Source organism: Prionailurus bengalensis, chromosome D3 (assembly GCF_016509475.1).
Source record: "Prionailurus bengalensis isolate Pbe53 chromosome D3, Fcat_Pben_1.1_paternal_pri, whole genome shotgun sequence".
Lineage (NCBI taxonomy): Eukaryota > Metazoa > Chordata > Mammalia > Carnivora > Felidae > Prionailurus > Prionailurus bengalensis.
The window spans coordinates 72,527,276-72,545,525 of NC_057356.1; the positions used below are offsets into that span (position 1 = coordinate 72,527,276).

Here is an 18,250-nt window from a genome sequence, read left to right on the forward strand (position 1 = left end):
TTTAGAACTGTGAGAAGGAAATGAACTGAATGAAATAACACCACGTTTGGTTCTAATTCTGTAGTAACATTAAAGACTGTATAGGGCCATATAGTTATGTTCTTGTGCTGGAATTGTTTATGACAAGGGTAAAAGTGGTTGGCAAATCCTTGAAATAAAACATTTTATTTTGTCCAGGTGATAAATCCTTAATTTTATTCTAGTTAAGTAAAATATAAATAATTAGAAAGACATCTGAAATAATGAAATAATGCAAAAAAAAAAATAAACTGAAATAATATAAGAAATACAACCGTAGAGTGTAGGGCAAGTTAGAATCTGAACAAACAGAGCCAAATATAAATTCTGTCTAGAGAAATAAAGGAGAGTTTCACAAAAGAAATAATAATTGAACTATGGCCAGGGAGGATCATCAGGTACCTATTCCAGGAACTTCCAAGGAAAGGAGCAGCATGTACAAAAATACATGAGCAAGTATCAGAAAGATGTCTTCTAGAGACACTTGTGAATGGTTCAGAGTGACTGGACCACAAGAATCATGGGACAACAAGGGGAAATGAGGCTGTAAAAGAAAGTGAAGTGTAAATATCAGGGCCTGGTATTTATTATTTGTTATTTATTTACATTTAATCCAAAGAAGATTGGTAGTCAGTGAAGAATTTCTAAAAGGTCTCCTCTGGGCGGAACCTGTGAGATTGGAGAGGAACAGACCAGAGACGTTCTGCTGGATTCAGTAGACATCCCTGAAGTTGTTAGAGCCACATTCCTGTCCAAACAGTGTGCAGCTTATATGATAATCCTAAACATTTAAGCTGTTGATTGCAATACCAGAATCGCTATTCACCAACATTCACATGGCTTGAGGAAAAAGAAAAACTTGCACAACACCTGAAATAGATTGGCTGTTAGAAAAGTTTTATTGGGTTGTTTTTTTGTTTTTGTTTTTGTTTTTTTTTTTTGAAAAATAACCACCTCTTCAGTGTATTATTTTGTTAGGTAAAGTTGAAGTCATTTTTATCTTTTTTGAAAATAGTAACAGATTCAGTGAAGCAGTCTAATCATCACCATTTAACTGTTTTCTAAATAGCCATCAAGTTGAATTTTAACCCAGTTAAGAAAACACACACTATTCTGAGTAGTTAGAAAGACAGATCTTTTAATTGCTTCCATAATCAGAAAATTCCTTATTATGCTTGGTATAATACTCTAAGTCAATTTGTGACTATATGTTACCTTCCTATCTATGGCTTAGAAAATATCTTCAATGAACTCTTTATGAGACTAATCCATCTTTAAGAGAGTATTGCCTCTTTGATATTTTGCTGTAACAGAACTTTTCTTGCAAGAATGGCCTCATTCTTGGTTCATTAAACCATATACACATGTAGTTTCTTTACTCAGGGTTCAACTACACTAGACCTATGTATTCTCTTCCTGCTTTCATTTTTTTTTTTAATTTAAGTATATTAAGTACCTTGTCAGGATATTATGATTAGGTGCAGCTTTGGTTAACCTGGAATACTAGTGGCTTTGAGAACTAGGGCATTGGAAATAAATGTTATGCTAGATGAATGTTTGGTGTCTCCTTCACTTGAAATTATATTCGGGAAGAGAAACTGGAAGCACTGTAACTCAGATTCCCCACGACAGGGCCAACAGAAGAGCCAAAGAGAATGGTAAAAGCGAAGAATTCAGAATTAGGACCAAACTGTACCTCTCTTGTAATACACAAGCATTCTTATGCAGAGATCTGGAAATACCTCTAGACCCCATTCATAGAACTTAAGATATGTTCCAAAATTTCCCAGGTCAAACTGAGGGTGACTAAAAGAGACTATCAATAATCAACTCGGAGCATTGTGCATTGCCTAGAAGGAAAACTCACTGCATTTCAAAGCATAGACAGTGAAAAAGCAGGTCTAAAGAAGCCTGGAAGATACTGGACTGGCTTGGCCAGTGTACTGCCACCTTGAAAATATATTCAGGGGCGCCTGGGTGGTTCAGTCGGTTAAGCGTCCGACTTCGGCTCAGGTCATGATCTTGCGCCGGCCCATGAGTTCGAGCCCATCGGGCTCTGTGCTGACAGCTCAGGGCCTGGAGCCTGCTTCAGATTCTGTGTCTCCCTCTCTCTCTGACCCTCCCCCCATGCTCTGTCTCCTTCTGTCTCAAAAATAAAAAAATAAATGTTAAAAATAAAATATATTTAAAATTTTGTTGAGCACAATGTGAGAGGAAAAATAATTTTCCTTTTATTCTTCTAGGTCTTTGGCTGAGACTCCTCCATAATAAAAGATAGATTAATAGGAGAAAAACAAACAGGAGTTTAAAAACATGTATACCTCCTGTATACATGGAGGATACCCAGAAAACTGTTACTCCCTAAAATGTCCCAAGCCGTCACCTTATATACAATCTCCAACTAAAAACAAAAGAGTATGTTGTGGGGTGGGAAGCCAGTTATGGGAGGTTTTCAGGCAAATCACAAGAAACAAGAGTGTCATTGTAATGCAGAATTAAGTTCCTACCTTCTCCTTAATAAAAGTTTCTAGAGATTTTGTCATTCTCTTCTTGGTACCTAGAGGGAGACACTCTTATATATAAAATTTCTCTTATAAAAGGGTAACATCTACTAAATTTGCAGAGCTTTTCCGATGTCTATTGTGGTCTTGAAATAAAATAGTCTTTAGGCCAAAGAGGCATATTTTGGGGTGATAAATTCTGCCCCTCCCCTCAACAACATGTAGGAAAAGTAACTCTAAGAAAGGCAGAGTTTCATGCCTTCCTATTCCACGCCAGACTGATACTAAGACCTTCATAGATTCCATACCTCTTCTATTTTCAAATATTTTTCTTTGCCTTCTTGTTAGGAGATAACCTAGTATGTTTACCTAGGCAAGATGGTTAAAACATCTTAATGCATTTAAGTACATTCTTTTCTTTTTTCTTCTTCTTGCTTTTAAGAAAATATAGAATTAGGTGACATTTGTATTTGTAAATCCTACAGTTGGTACAGAATTCTGTCTCTTGGAGACAGGTAGCCATCAATCTCACTAAGTATGTGTACATTTCTTTGTTCTTATAATTCTTAAATGTTTAGTGTGGTGCTCACTTGGAAATATCCGTTATACTTTTCTTCTCTGTATTCACACATACTCCGTTCTCTTTTCCATATTTACACCTTTGGAAGTCATTTGACTTCCATGGAAAAAACATTAATTTCTGTATTTTTGTTTGCTTGTTTAATTAAAACACTTGAAATAAATCGAAACTGGTAGGATAAACATGATATACTGCACGACGGATTCTGAGTGTCAACATCATGATTAGAAGTCTCATAAACGTCTGTTTTCTTTCACATCCAATGACAAGGCCTTGTCTTTGTTTCTTCTCGTAGCCCCGACCTCTGCTCCCAAGGATTTGACAGTCATTACTCGAGAAGGGAAGCCTCGTGCTGTCATTGTGAGTTGGCAGCCTCCCTTGGAAGCCAATGGGAAAATTACCGGTAAGCATCTCTGCTACATTCCCAGCATTGCTCTGCTTGCCCTGCGATTGCTTACCTCGTGTGTACTGTCCATGCCTTTTGTGTATTTGTTTTCTGTCCCAGAATTTCTGTGTACTCCCTGATGCTTTCTGGTTGTCTCTTCTTGCCCCCCACTGACCATGGAATTTCTTCTAAAGGTGCCTACAAATATGCACACACACACATTTCACATGAGTTGCTTCTTGAAGGATGTGTATTTTAATTAGTATAGACCTTTTGTCTTTCATCTTGTGGAGCATTAGGACAACCTTCTAATGGAATGTCTCTGAGCATAAATGACTAACAAGAAGCTGGTTGTTTGGCAGTTATAAAATACAAAAGACACCTAATGACCATGTATTTTTGAATGGCACATACAAAAGAGGTTTTTAGTTCCTCACTTTAGCTTTTAGCTTCTTACTTAAGTCATAAGGTTCATAAAATACTTAATATTGACTGACAGAAATTGAACTTAATGAATATTTCACAGTGACACATTTTATTTTGCCAAATATTGCTGATAACATCAATGCCTAATTAAAGCATCCATTAGAAGCCTGTAATGTTAATTTAGTATGAAAAATATAATGGAGTTCTATCAGGGATTTTGCATTTAAATGATCACTTTAGGCTTTTAATAGATGTCTCCATAGCATATAATTATTATGAAAAATATTGTATAACTAAAAATGTGCACATTATAGTCTAATTAACTTGAACCATTGGGTTAGGCACATGTAAGAGTCACTCCTTTTTCTTCTTTTTTTTTTCATACAAGTGGATAACACTATTATAAATTAGCAAAGTAATTCAGTCATTCTGTGATAACAGAGATAAGCTTGGAAATTACAGTTCAGATGGCACACTTACTTTGTGTGAGTTACTTTCTGAATTTTCCAAAATGAAAAGATAATGTGAAAATTCCAAATGAGATTTAAATTTAAGTTGAAGACTTGTTTTCTCTAGGAAATTGCTCTTAGTGCAATAGCAAACAGAATTTTCATTTGAGCTGACAAATACAGAAACAGAAGAGGGATATTAAATCTCCCCAAAATCTTATATGCTGAGTTGTCACTCTGCCTGACTTTCTAAAACTGAGCCTGGCTCATTCTAATTTTCTCTTTCTGTTTCCCCTCAGTGTTATGATGTATTTTCATTGGTTCTATTTCAGTGCTTTTTTAGATTTTGGTTTGTTTACATGATGACTTTTTTATTATGTTATAAACAGTTATTTATAAGCATATGGTAAATCAATAGATAATAAGCTTAAGAAGAAAAAAAAACAGAATAGAAGTTGTCTAAATAAAAACAAGTTCTGATGGAAAAAGTACATATTTTTTGGTAAGGGATAAAATAAGTCATATACTACCCAAATTCTCCACTCTTATTGAAATGAATCTCATCAAATAGTCAATGTAAACAATGGAATGTGTTTTCAACTCTGAAAGGAAGCTTAATTTTGCTTTTTCAGGGAAAAAATGGAAGTCTGCTCCATATTAAGAAATGCAAATTAATCTAAGCAATAAAATTCTGTGTGCCAAAGTGACAGTGCATGTATAAGAAACCTTCCCCAACATATGTTACTAAAAGTTGTATGTTCGGTATCCAGTCTCTCACAATGGTAAGATAGAAGTATGGGAGGCAATACTTTTTACGTCAAAAGCCTAGTTTATTTATTAAAACAAAATTGTTATTATCAAGTTGACATAATTGGACTCAACTCAACAGGGAGCAAAACCCTTAAGATAGTTTCTATTCCATACATATTGATTCTTTCAGGGAAATTACTTCCAGGAAACAGGATGCCGAAATATTCAAAATACCATAGAGCAGAGGGCCCAGATTTACTACACTGTGTTTTTCTCTAAAGTACAAAGGAAATGTGAGCTCTTTTCCAAAGTGTCAGAGCGTGTATGTGCCGATGTGGCAGAATGTGCTCACATCCTACCTTTATGTTTCTTTTGTTTCCCAAGTCCTTGCATGCACACAGCAGTAGAGCAGGGTGGTTAGGACCCTAAGCTTCTGAGGGAGATACCTGGGTAAGTTAACTTTCCTAAGGTCACTTTCTCATCCATAAAAACAAGGATAGTAATATAACTTCTTTTGTAGAATGTAATAATAAACTGCTGAGAAACGTCTCTGATGTCCAGTGAGAACTAAAACAAATCAGCTGTTATTATTCCCATTTGAAATCCATTCTAGGGTGTGGCTTTACTCATGTACTCTGCATAGAACCGAGCATCAATTTGTAAATATATATACTTCAAAAAGATTAAACAAAAAAAGAGGACAAAGAAGGAAATTTAGATAATGCCAATGCCTAGATTCCTTGATTGTAAACTGACAGCTTTGGAATTTGTACTGAGATTTTCAGGAGAGAATGGAGAGAATTTATTATATGCTTGGCATCATGCTAAGCACTTTAGTATTATAAGGGATTCCATCTTCCTATTATTCCACCTCAAAATAAAGAGACGAGAGATTTCTAGGGGAAATAACTTTCCCAGAGTCAAATAACCAAGAAGTAGCAGAGCTAGGATTTAAAACTCATGTTCAGGGGCGCCTGGGTGGCGCAGTCGGTTAAGCGTCCGACTTCAGCCAGGTCACGATCTCGCGGTCTGTGAGTTCGAGCCCCGCATCCGGCTCTGGGCTGATGGCTCAGAGCCTGGAGCCTGTTTCTGATTCTGTGTCTCCCTCTCTCTCTCCCCCTCCCCCGTTCATGCTCTGTCTCTCTCTGTCCCCAAAATAAATAAACGTTGAAAAAAAATTTAAAAAAATAAAAAAAATAAAAAAAATAAAACTCATGTTCATACTCTTCACTATCACACTACGTTTTGCTCCAGCTTATTAGTATTCAACTGGTTCAAATCAGTGATTCTCAACTGATTTATGTTTTAATTTATTTGAGAAAGGATTGAGCATGCTATATTTTAAAAGCTCCCCAAGTGATTTTAATGTACAGCTGGAGTTTTGAAACATTGATCTAAATAAATGCAGCATCCAACATTAACATCAGAGACCAACATAGTTAATAAAAAAAAAAAAGTTAGGTCTTCAGAGATTGTTTCCTTATCAGTACTATCCAACGGATAAGATTATGTTATCTTTTTTGTGTGTCATTTGATGTTCTAGTCCTGTTTTCCTCTTTCTTAAATTCTCTTTCCTCTTGACTTTTGTAAGATCACCTACCCACTTTTCTTTCCAATTTCAGGCTAGAGCTTCTCAGTCTTATTAGCAGACATTTTATTTCCCATTTCTTAAATAGATCTTTTCGTTCTCTTTGTTACTTTATCTGAAAAAGTGTGTATAGTATAGCCAGGGCTTCGGTGAATACAAACTTATGTCTCTGAAATCTGCATCTCCATCAAAGGAATTCTAAACATGCATATCCTACCTCATATTATACATTTCCACTTGCCTGTTTTATTGGCACCTCCTACTATTCCCCAATCCTTCTCTCTCTCCCTTCTTTCTCTTTTTGTTCTTTTTTTTTTTTTTTGTCTACCGCCCACCAGAACCAGCCAAATAATGCATTCTTATATTCTGTAATAGGTTGTAAGACCGTCCAGGATTGTGGCCCCACTGAGCACTCACTACAGTCAGACGTGTCTAAATATTCTAACTCCCATCATTTAAAAAATTTTCAGGCTCACCCCATTGCAAAGTTGGAAATTTAGCCATCTTGACTTCTTCCTCTACCTCCCCTTCTCATATAATCAGGAGAAAAAAATCTAAACACTTATTATGTGGCTGAAAATTCCATAAAAACAGGTTTCAGATTTTGATCAATACTTTGTCTTCAGTATCAATATTCTTGACACTTAGTAGTTAATTAATAAATATTTATTGAGTAGAATAATCATTGAATTGCTATTAAATCTATTGTTTGACTTGAAGTCAAAGTTCTAGCTCTTCCAAATATGACACTTCCTTAAGCTTTACTAATATTAAGAAAAAAAGAAAAAAGAAAAGAAGGAAGGAAGGAGAAAAAAAATGAATTGATGGAGCATTTACTATGTAGTCACTATATATAAGATATTATAATATGAATACCCACCTATATTAGATTCCTACAATGCATTACCTCATGGCAACTTATTTTCAGATGAGAATATTAAGACATACTTAGATTAAGCAAGTTGGTCAAGGTTGCAAAGTCAGGAAATGATAGACCTATGGCTTGAAGTCAGGTCTTCCTGAATCCATAGCCTGGTGTTTTTTTTATTTTTGTTTTTGTTTTTTTAGTATTTTTTTTTACCACAAAGAAGGAAGAAATGAGTCCACCATTATATATCTATTGATATACATGATTATTAGAGTCAGTTTTTGAAAGAGGAAGAGCTCATACTGGGCTGAGCTCCTTGCTAGTAGGAATCATCTTGGTCTTCCTGATACTTAGCAGGTGACCCATGGAAGGGAATCATTGGTCTGTAGGAATAAGTACAGAAAAGGACAGAAGAGAGGAGAAAGGTGGAATTGCACATTTTCTGACACTTTCCTTTTGGAATTACAACTACCTATTTGTGTAAGTAGTCAAAATGACAGATGTATGATGTTACATTTTATACGTATTTAGACAAATGTGATTCTAGCAGGAGTGCCCACTTGTGTTAACAATCCCAGGTCTTATCACCCAACACAGGATATAGTTTTCATTATTTGGCTGGTTATGGTGGATAAGAGACAAAAAGAAAGTAGAAAAAAGTAAGAGAGGGGCACCTGGCTGGCTCAGTCAGTTGACCGTCTGACTCTTGATTTCAGCTCAGATCATGATTCCAGGGTCGTTGGATCAAGCCCTGTGTCAGGCTCTGCGCTGAGCATGCAGCCTGCTTGAGAGTCTCTCTCTCTTTCTTTCTGCCCCTCTCCCTCATTCATGTTCTCTCTCTCTCTAAAATGACTTTTTTTTAAGAAAAAGGATGAAGAAAAAAACTTGGACACAGAGAAATGAACATATAGGTACAAAGAGGTTCTGGGAAACCAACGGATTCATTCTAACCTGTGTGGAAATCTGTATGCTAAGACTTCAGTCCCACACCAAACTCATACATCCAAATGAAATTATATGGTTTCTCTAAGGCCAATATTTAGAGTTGATGATTAGAGAATGATGTAGCAGTAAGTTTCTATTCTCCATCTCAGGTCTCAAATTTCAAAAAAAAAAAAAAAGATAGACTTCCCCATACGTATCAGGGAATCACTTCAAATAAAATTGGGAATTGTCAAAAGCTGATCTTACACACTTAATCCTACTTATTTGATGCCAGAATTGTCATTTTTAAATGCTTACTTGAATGCTTTTTACGAACGAAAAAAAAAATCCCCATAACACAAGGAAGGCAAACATTTTATTCTCATTTGATAAATAAACAAAATCAGGAATAAATATGGCTGACCTGAGAGGAGAATACAATTTTCCAAGTTTTCAGTGTCATTGAACACTTACAACAGCCCATAATACCTCTACAATTGCATTAAATGTCATGAATGTAAAACATTATGTGCTGACTGGCCAGAGGATTTCATTCAATAACTGAGTTTCAATACCTATTATGTGAAGTTGATTTTATTGGTTTCTCTGAAGAATAAAAAGCAATATAGGATATGGCTCCTGAACTAAAGGAATGTTTGTATCCTTTTGAAAAGATAAGATATGCACATGATAAAAGCTAAAAACAAGCAAACAAACAAACAAACAAATAAAATACCAGAGTCTTCTATTCAGGACAAGAATGGAGACTATTCTGACTCAAGAAATATTAGAAGATTGTATTGATATTGATCATGGGGGTTGTTATAAATGAGTCAGAAACAACTTCTTTGCCCAGTGATATTTCACAATCCCTTTTGAATTATGGTCTTCCAATTTTAATATGAACCAGAAGGAGGTTTCAGATAGTCTTTCCAAGTTTTTCAGAATTCTTTACCTGGGTCTTTCATCTTTTACTGAGCTCTCTGCATTATAAGACATTCATATCTGCTCATCAACATCTCAACAGATGCCAAAAATGTACAGATTCCACATATCAACTAAAGCCGTGATTCCTGAACTTGTTTGAATACAGAAATCACCTGGAGTGCAGATTGCCAAGGTCACCATTAGCCTATTTTGTTGTCTATTGCTGCGTAACGGTATTGCCACAAACAACACACATTTGTTATCTCAGTGTTTCTGTCAGTCAGGAATCCATGCACAAGACTTATAGGCAGCAGAAACCTTGTATTTTTAAATATGGCAGATATTTTTGTTTCAAATGGTCTATTCAGTTTTCAGATTCTGTACATTGAAGCAATTATTTGTCTGATCTTTGCAATATCAAAAAAAATCATTACTTGCCAAAGTGAATACTGTAGTTTATAGATTGTGAATGTAAAAAAATCATTGCAAATTATATTTGGGAAACATGAGTGTTTAGAAACAGAAGTATAGCATGCAGTCAGTATACTAAACAAAGTTAAATTCATCTATTTACGCAGCTTACATCTTGTTTTATACCTTGGATAAGAACATACCAATTGATGACTGGGTTATGGAAACAATCAGTGGTGATCGGCTTACTCATCAAATCATGGATCTCAACCTTGACACTATGTATTACTTTCGAATTCAAGCACGAAATGCAAAAGGAGTTGGGCCCCTGTCTGATCCCATCCTCTTCAGGACTCTGAAAGGTTTGAATCATTTTCTAGTACAGTATAGCCTTTCTTTTTCTGTGGGATTGTTGTAAAATAGTTATGGAGTCTGAGTTAGGAACTGTCTTTGCCATCTCTGTTGGCAGCATGACTACAATAGACATTAAAAATAAATTTAAATGTACATTTTTATGCTGAAAGCCAGCATGTCAAAGAAAGGTCTATTTTGTTATCACATTTTCTGCCATTGGCACAAGGCAGGAATATTTAACTTGACCTTTTTTTTTTTTTCATTTACAATCCTTTTGGAATTTTGTATTGATTTCATGTATAGTGGTTCTATTCAAAATAGAATGAAACTTTTTTGCCATTTTATGTAAGGAAATAAAAATTAAAAAGCACTGAATTATGTGAATGCCATACTACTGCCCTTTTAAATGTTTTCTTTGAGGAACTATTATCCTTATATACAAAAAGAAAAGTTGATATGGCAAGACAGAAAATCTCAAACAAAATGAATGTGTTTATTTTAAGACCTAGGGTAGCAACAAGAAAAAAAATCTTGCAGTATGATTACTAGAAGAAAACTCCCCATGCTTGCAAGAGTAAAAATAGCTACTCAATTCAAGCATAGTTATATCTTCATAAAGAAAAATGGTAAGGCCCAAGAACAGTGACTACATCAAAATAAACTTCATGTTAGTCCTTACTATTTTAGAACAGTATTATTTTTTCTGGGAGACAAATGGTTTCAAGAGCCTCTGTTATTTAGCAATTGAAAAAAAATTGAATGTTTCATAGCTGATATTTAAAGATGTACATTTAGGTATGATGGGTGTTGTTCTAAAGCCAGGTACTCTCTTTTAAACCTGTGACCACATTATGTCTGTATATCTGGCTGAAAACTTGGTAATACATGATGGCAAACAACTGAAAAATTAGAAACATGAGGCTGGTTGACATTTTCACCCAGTTGGTTGACATATTGAAAGAAGAGTCTTAGAATAATTGTATAGTCATTCAATTCCCCTAGGAGAGGTACCCTAATAAATAGTAGACTTTTGAATTCTGGTGAAGGAGCTAGCCTTTCAAAGCTGGACTTGGTAACAGCTAAATCTGAAAGTTTGCCAAGAATACACAGACAAGCATTCAGACTAAGCCTTAGTGACAGTTCTTAGCGACAGAGGAGAAGTTGGGGAGGGAGGGAGGCAGGAGGAAATGAGTTAATCTTCATCTCTCTGGGTTTTTAGGACTTCATGTCTAAATCAGGTTTCACTCCAAATGAGCAACTGAAAGGAAACTGGTTCTTCATTTTGTGGGAGCATGAAATGTAGCTAGATACTGTTTCACAAATGCTTCGTCTTTATCTATAGACAAGTGCCAAATTAATTTCATGCTCACATCGTGTGCCAACTAGAGATCTCAGGGAGGATTTAAGATGATTTAAGGCATCCAAGTGTATTAAACAGCAGAGTGATGAGTGATCACAGTATTTACAGACCCACACTGATAACCGTCCTGTAGATTATTTAATGAACTCTGTATCTCATTTGGTACCATTTACCTTAAGTGCCTTAAACTCATCTATGAAATGATGTTCAGAACTGAGAACAAATTCAGGAATTTGTTATAATTGTCCACAAGCATTATTTCTAATATCTTGATTTGGATGTTTAATATTGTCTGTCCTCAATAGGTCATGCTCAATTAATAGTCAATTCGATTTTAAAACAAATCTTGGTCACATAGTAAACTAAGGTTTAGGTGTCTTGATTGCATTCTAAATTATTTAGAAATATGGATCTTGCCTATCTTTATCAATAATTGACATTGTACATGCATGTATCCTACATGTTACAATGACAAATATTCTACATCAAATAAATTACTCATAAGAGATTTAAAGCCACAATGAACCAAATCTATCCTAAAGACATAAAATCATGCTTCTGCTTTCTGATTTAAGATTTTTAGTTTCCAAAGCTGCTTCAAAACATAAGGTCTCTGTTCATCAGAATGTAACTTTGTTTGACAGCAAGAAAGGCTCACATGTTGTCCTGAAGCTGAGAAAGCTCTCAGTAGTCTACTGGGTAACAGGCAAGTGTTTCATTGCAAATCATGCCCCAGGCAGGTGTCTACAAACTTCATTCTTTCATACACAGTCTTTGCAATGACAGTAGCATTTCCTATGAGAGACTAGAGTTTTGTCTTTGGTTTTAGCCACCAGCAAGAGAGGTATAGGAAACTCAATCAGTAATCACTGGTTAATGAAAATGGCATTTATAATTAAAAAGGGATTAAATTATAATACCCTTGTGTACATGCATGTATGTGGTACATCTGACTGTTTCTTTGGATTGTTAATTAAAAGAACCTTGAACTTGATTCTCTAACCACATAGGACTCTGCAGTTATACCTCTTGCTTCCCCAAATACTCTCCATTAGGATACCCATTCCCTGTTAAACCCTTGGAAGAGGTACAAGATGCATGTCAATCTCTGTCTATCACATGTGTTGTCCTCTCCAGTAAACTAAGCTTCTCCATGTTGGCCTGTCAAGAAATAGGAAGACAGGATGCTTCTGCCAAAACAGACCAAAGTGGGATTCTGTGAAGAGGTGGAGTCACCTACACACAAAAAAGCAGAGTCTTTGGCAATGAAACAGCACTAAAGTATGGTCTATTCTCTGGGCATCCCTAATCATCATACTGAAGTGAGCATCTTTCCCATGTAAGGATATAGAACTGAAAGTTCCATACCAGAATACAAAAAAAGTTTTAGTCTACAAATTATTTTTGACAAAATACATGGTTTTCTTGACAAATTACAGGGGCAAATAAAAAGTCAAGACACAAATTATGACACTTTTAAGCCATTATTTGTCTTTAATAAAAGGTAACTATTAGGATATATTTTATCACTGTTGGGAAATACTCTAGTTGATAATTTTTCTTGAGACATTCAAATTTCTCAAGTTATATCCAATCCAAATTACTAAAAGTAAAACAAATCCAGAAGATAAGAATAGGATGACATTGTTGCCCATAACATATATTTACTTGTCACTTGATAAAAATTTCCTTAAACTAGATAATACATATGTGAGACAAAGGGGAGAAATGAAGAAAATGGGATGAAATTGTTTTTTTTTCCCTTTTATTGATGTTATCCCAAACATATGTCCCCTAAATATGAGATGCTGACTGGGGTAGTGTCTCAAGTGTGTCCTGTTCTGGATGCCAAACTTTCACCCTTTCTGGATTGCACGGTCACATATGATCCTGACATATCCCTCCTCATTCTTACCAGAGACCTGGTGTGGCACTTCCTACAACATAGTGTCGTGTCTCAAAAACTACATTAGGATCTCGGTAAAAATCCTATCCCTCTCTATAAACTAGATAATGCAGTTGCCTATCGAAAGCACTTTTCATCAACAGTCTCCTAATACTATAATAAAATGTATCCTTAGAGGTTATTAGTCTTTAATGGGAAGTGGGAGAGAAAATTAAGAAAAAAATTAAGTTGTGATGATTAGACTAGGAAAGATTAGGTTAGACAACCTGGTGAATTAAAAAAAAATGTTTATTAAATCTTGAGGAGCTACAATGACATTTATAAAATTTATTTAAAGCTGGTAGAATCTTAATATAGTAAGTACTCTTGTGTGTATACCATTTTCCGAAGAGTCATTCAGCATTCAAAGTCTACTACAGATTAAGATACGTTTCTCGGTCTATCCTTTTTTCATAGAATTTGTCTATATATTAATTTTAAATAAAAGAAAGGAAATTATTTTAAAAGTGATAGAAATTTGTAACTAAGTTTAGGAATTTGTCCTTCTATGATGTGACATTCATAAACCCTATTCATCTGAAAGGGGCTTTTAAGTATTTCCATTCTATATATTCTTTTGGTCAATGATTTGTGTACCTTCAGTCAGGAAAGGAAGGGCCACCACTTCTAAGATATTTGCTTTAAGTTATTTTTCAAGCAATGATGATGGAATTGCTGGAGACTGCTAGCTACCCAGAATGAGAGAACTAGGGTGCTTGGGTTATAGGTTGCTGCCCTAGGAACACTATCGTATTTCTCTCTGTGTGAGTTTAACTGAGACATATAAAGAAGCAAACAGCAAGGGTAGTAGCCTACATGTCAACTTTTAGTACAGTTGAGCTCAATAAACCCAGAAGACTGGAAGCTCAAAGAAACTCCAGGATAGGGGAAATAATTCTAATTGATGGAGACTGACAATGATCGACATTGGTCAAAATGTCACATCACAATTTTATTAAAGTAATGATACCATGGACTTACCTCCTACACAGTTATATTTTATTAATAGAAAAGAAGCCACCTTAAAAAATTTAGGGATATTTTTAAATTAAAAAAAATCGTTTTCAAGAACGGTATTCATAATGTGCCAGAAGTTGTGAGCAGTAGGAGTTTTCTCCACAAGGTCTAAAAACTTATCAAATCATTTAGATTAAAACATATTTATTATATTTTGTTATTTTACTCCATCCATGTGGAAATTAGTTAAGTTCTCTTGTTGAAAAAAAATTGAAGACGAAAAATAGCTTCTTTAGCTTATTTAAAACATATGGGTGATAAGTATTTGGTAATTGCATGCATTTTTTTGTATGTATTGTATTTTAATTAAGCTCACATGATAATCATTCTTGAGTTGAGGTGTAGAGGAATAAAACAAATCACATATTTTTAAGAACACGCCTAGCAAAACCAGTGTTTTCATTTTTTTTCCTCTACTATTTAATAGAAATAATCACATCAACCATGGTTCCTTATCAACTTTATTTCAACAGGGCTTTGGCCTTGATACGAAAACTTGCTAACAAAACTGTTGATTTGAAGTGTCAGCTTTCTTGCTAGGAAGTGTCAATGTCTAATAATATTTCTTTCTCCCCCGCAGTAGAACACCCTGACAAAATGGCTAATGACCAAGGTATGGTGGCTCAATCTGTCATCCTTTCTCTCCTTGAATCAATTCTATCTGTTAGGAATGTCAGTCATTATTTTGTATTCCTTTTATCACCTGGGCCATACACCTGATGAAGCAGACACTGGCGTGATAATTAATCTTGTTAATGAAGTTCTGTTTGGCTGAAGCTGCAGGTCTGTTGGGGAAGATGTAAATTTTCTTGAGAGGAAATTGTTTTGTCTCTATTCTGAAGGACCAATTAAAATGTCAAGCTTCTTTGTATGAAATAAATTTTTAGTCTCTGTCTGCACTTCTGAATAATTCACATTAAGTATAATTAAGCTCAGCATAATTTTCAAGCTGCTCTTACACCCTTTCATGAGCTATGGATTAAAGTTCTGTAGCTCTACAGAGAAAAACCATAAATCATGTGAGCTTTTTCTCTACGGTAAGCTTCATTTAATAAATAAAAACAAAGTTAGGACAACTTTCTTAGAGCATTACTATTGTTCTTTTTGAAGTCAGAAAGCTTTCATTCCATGAATCAGATGCTGGTTTGATTCAGAGTATTTTATTCTCCTTCCATTCTTTTGCTAAAAGCTGATTCATGTAGAGAAACAGGCATGGTTTTTACACAAAGGAAAATGGAGATAAATAAGAGTTATCCATCAATTCCCAGGTAGATATGAATTTGCTATTACCATGATTTTCAGACTGATAAATTAGGTTTCCATTGTTTTTACCCCAAAGGTAATTAGTAGAATTCTAGAGGAGAACAAGAATAGTTTATGTGTTGTATTTTCTTTAGCATGTTATATTCCTTAAAGAAAGGGGGAGTTTAGAAGTTTTTGCAACTGGTTGTCAGTGATGTTAGTATTTCCTGGCTTAGAGTCTACAGTTTGTATATTCTGTGTCTTGCTTTGGATGTCTATTGTCAGCAGAACCTGCTTTCAGGCATCATGTCTCAGAAGGCACCATCTCGTAAGATTGGAGGAAAACATTCTTTCGACAAGAATGCTTTTTAATGTTTGCGTATTGAGCATCTGAATGTTAACACTAACATAAGATTGTCCACATAGTAGTATTTTATTTCATGATTCGGTCTTCAGGTTTCTCTCTTCTGAGTCTTCCCACCATGCCTCTGCTTCAAAGAACATGGCTCTGGACATTACACACATGGAGTAATAAAAATGAAGCAATATATAAAAATGTCTACCCAGAGTTAACATTTCCATTAATCACCTAAGCTTACTTCTGCTTATTTCCACTTAAAATATTTTTGAAAGATCAATATCTACTAAATGGTAATATTTGTAAACTACTAATGATGAACACTGATCAGTTAGCATACATTTACTCAGGTAAATTAAATATTAGTGCTGGCCAGATCCAAAGCTGGAATAATTGATTAGCAGAAGTGGTTTTATAAAATAAATAGGCAGATAATTCCTAATTTTTGAAATTATATTTAGAAAAATAGAGAGACAGAAAACACCCCAAAATTTAAAAAAAATTTAATGTTTATATTTGAGAGAGAGAGAGAACAAGTGGGGGAGGAGCAGAGAGAGAGGGAGATACAGAATCCAAAGCAGGCTTCAGGCTCTGAGCTGTCAACACAGAGCCTGATGCGGTGCTCAAACTCACAAGCCTAGCCATGAGATATGACCTAAGCCAAAGCTGGGCGCTTAACCGGCTGAGCCACCGAGGTGCCCTCCAAAAAGTTTTTAAGTAAGTGAACCAGATGAAATCTTACATTGTTAGAAACTTAGGTGATGACATGCTTAAGTTTTATAATAAATGGATTTTTCTGTTATTTTTCACTTAAATGCTTTGTTTAGTATTATTTTTAAAATTTTTTTAACGTTTATTTGTTTTTGAGACAGAGAGAGACATAGCATGAATGGGGGAGGGTCAGAGAGAGGGGGATACACAGAATCTGAAACAGGCTCCAGGCTCTGAGCTGTCAGCACAGAGCCCGATGTGGGGCTTGAGCTCACGGATCGCGAGATCATGACCTGAGCCGAAGTCGGATGCTTAACCAACTGAGCCACCCAGGCGCCCCTGTTTAATATTATTTTAAGCTACCAAAAAATATTTTGTAAACTGGTCCTTTTATAAAAGAAAACAGAATAAATGATTCCCCAGTGTCTCTGACTACATACTTTCCATGGATTTTTCTCAGATTGTCATATCAATAATGAAATCAAATCCATTATCAGGGGAAAAAAGGAATTCCCAAGAATTATTGCCAGTGGTTGAGTCTATTAACATATTTGGGCAATTGTTCTTTTTCTTCATCTAATGCTACTTAGAAAGATTCTGCCACATATTATGCTACTTGATGCCTTATTCAATCACAGCTGGTATAGAGTTGTTCAGACTGTTCTAAATTTTACATCAAACTCAAATCACTTGTAAAATTGAGAGGAACTGACAGCATATAATTTAGTGGTTATAAATAAGATCTTTAAATTCTTACAAAGAAAGCATATGAAATTTACTGGCCATCAAAATTTCTTTGTAAACAAAATTAGTCTTCTGAGTCCATGACCACATAGAAGAAAAATAACCAAGGTTGAAGATTCTTCAAAGATTGATGAAAGTAAGAGGAGAAAGCTGTTCTGAATGTTCCCACTCTCAGCACAAAGCACATCAGTTTAATATGTTTTATTGTGCCCACTGTCAGACCCACTTGTTCCTTCCCATGGTGAAGTGATGCCACAGTAACATGTATGGCAGGAGCTGAATTTCTGTTGAGAGGAAATTCAACACCTTGGGTCAGAGTTAACCTTACAAACATGAATCCTAAATGGAAAAGCATGGGGTCAAATTTGACTTATGGGAGAGAGAATAAGAAAAGTTTTGATTTAGTTTAATGAAGTATCTTTGCAGACTTCTGTCACAGTTACTTTTTCTTGGAGTTTAATGTACGCCTTGCAGTGCATAAATGTGAAAACAAAAATTCAGTTATTTATTTGAATCAGCTGTGATTTGAGGAAAATATTTTCTTCTGAGTAATAGCAGTAGTTTGAAAATGAAATTTCAATTTACAATTTATATGGAACTCTTTTTTTTAGCTCGTGTAGTTATAAAATGATTATATCTAGCATTTTCTTATCCCTCTAATCTAAGCCTACACTGTAATTCCCCATTTTTGC

General features: G+C 35.0%; 1 protein-coding gene across 4 annotated transcripts in view; it reads left to right on the forward strand.

Annotated features, from left to right (window-relative positions):
* The window catches only part of DCC (DCC netrin 1 receptor), a 1,143,392-nt gene that overhangs the window by 1,023,333 nt on the left and 101,809 nt on the right, over positions 1-18,250 (forward strand). For 3 of the 4 annotated variants that reach the window (XM_043558863.1, XM_043558865.1, XM_043558862.1), the window contains exons 19-21: positions 3,395-3,502; positions 9,995-10,189; positions 15,084-15,116. In XM_043558863.1, the coding sequence (XP_043414798.1) occupies positions 3,395-3,502; positions 9,995-10,189; positions 15,084-15,116 (336 nt within the window). The remainder of the gene's footprint in view (positions 1-3,394; positions 3,503-9,994; positions 10,190-15,083; positions 15,117-18,250) is intronic. The other variant, XM_043558864.1, reaches the window with a different exon arrangement.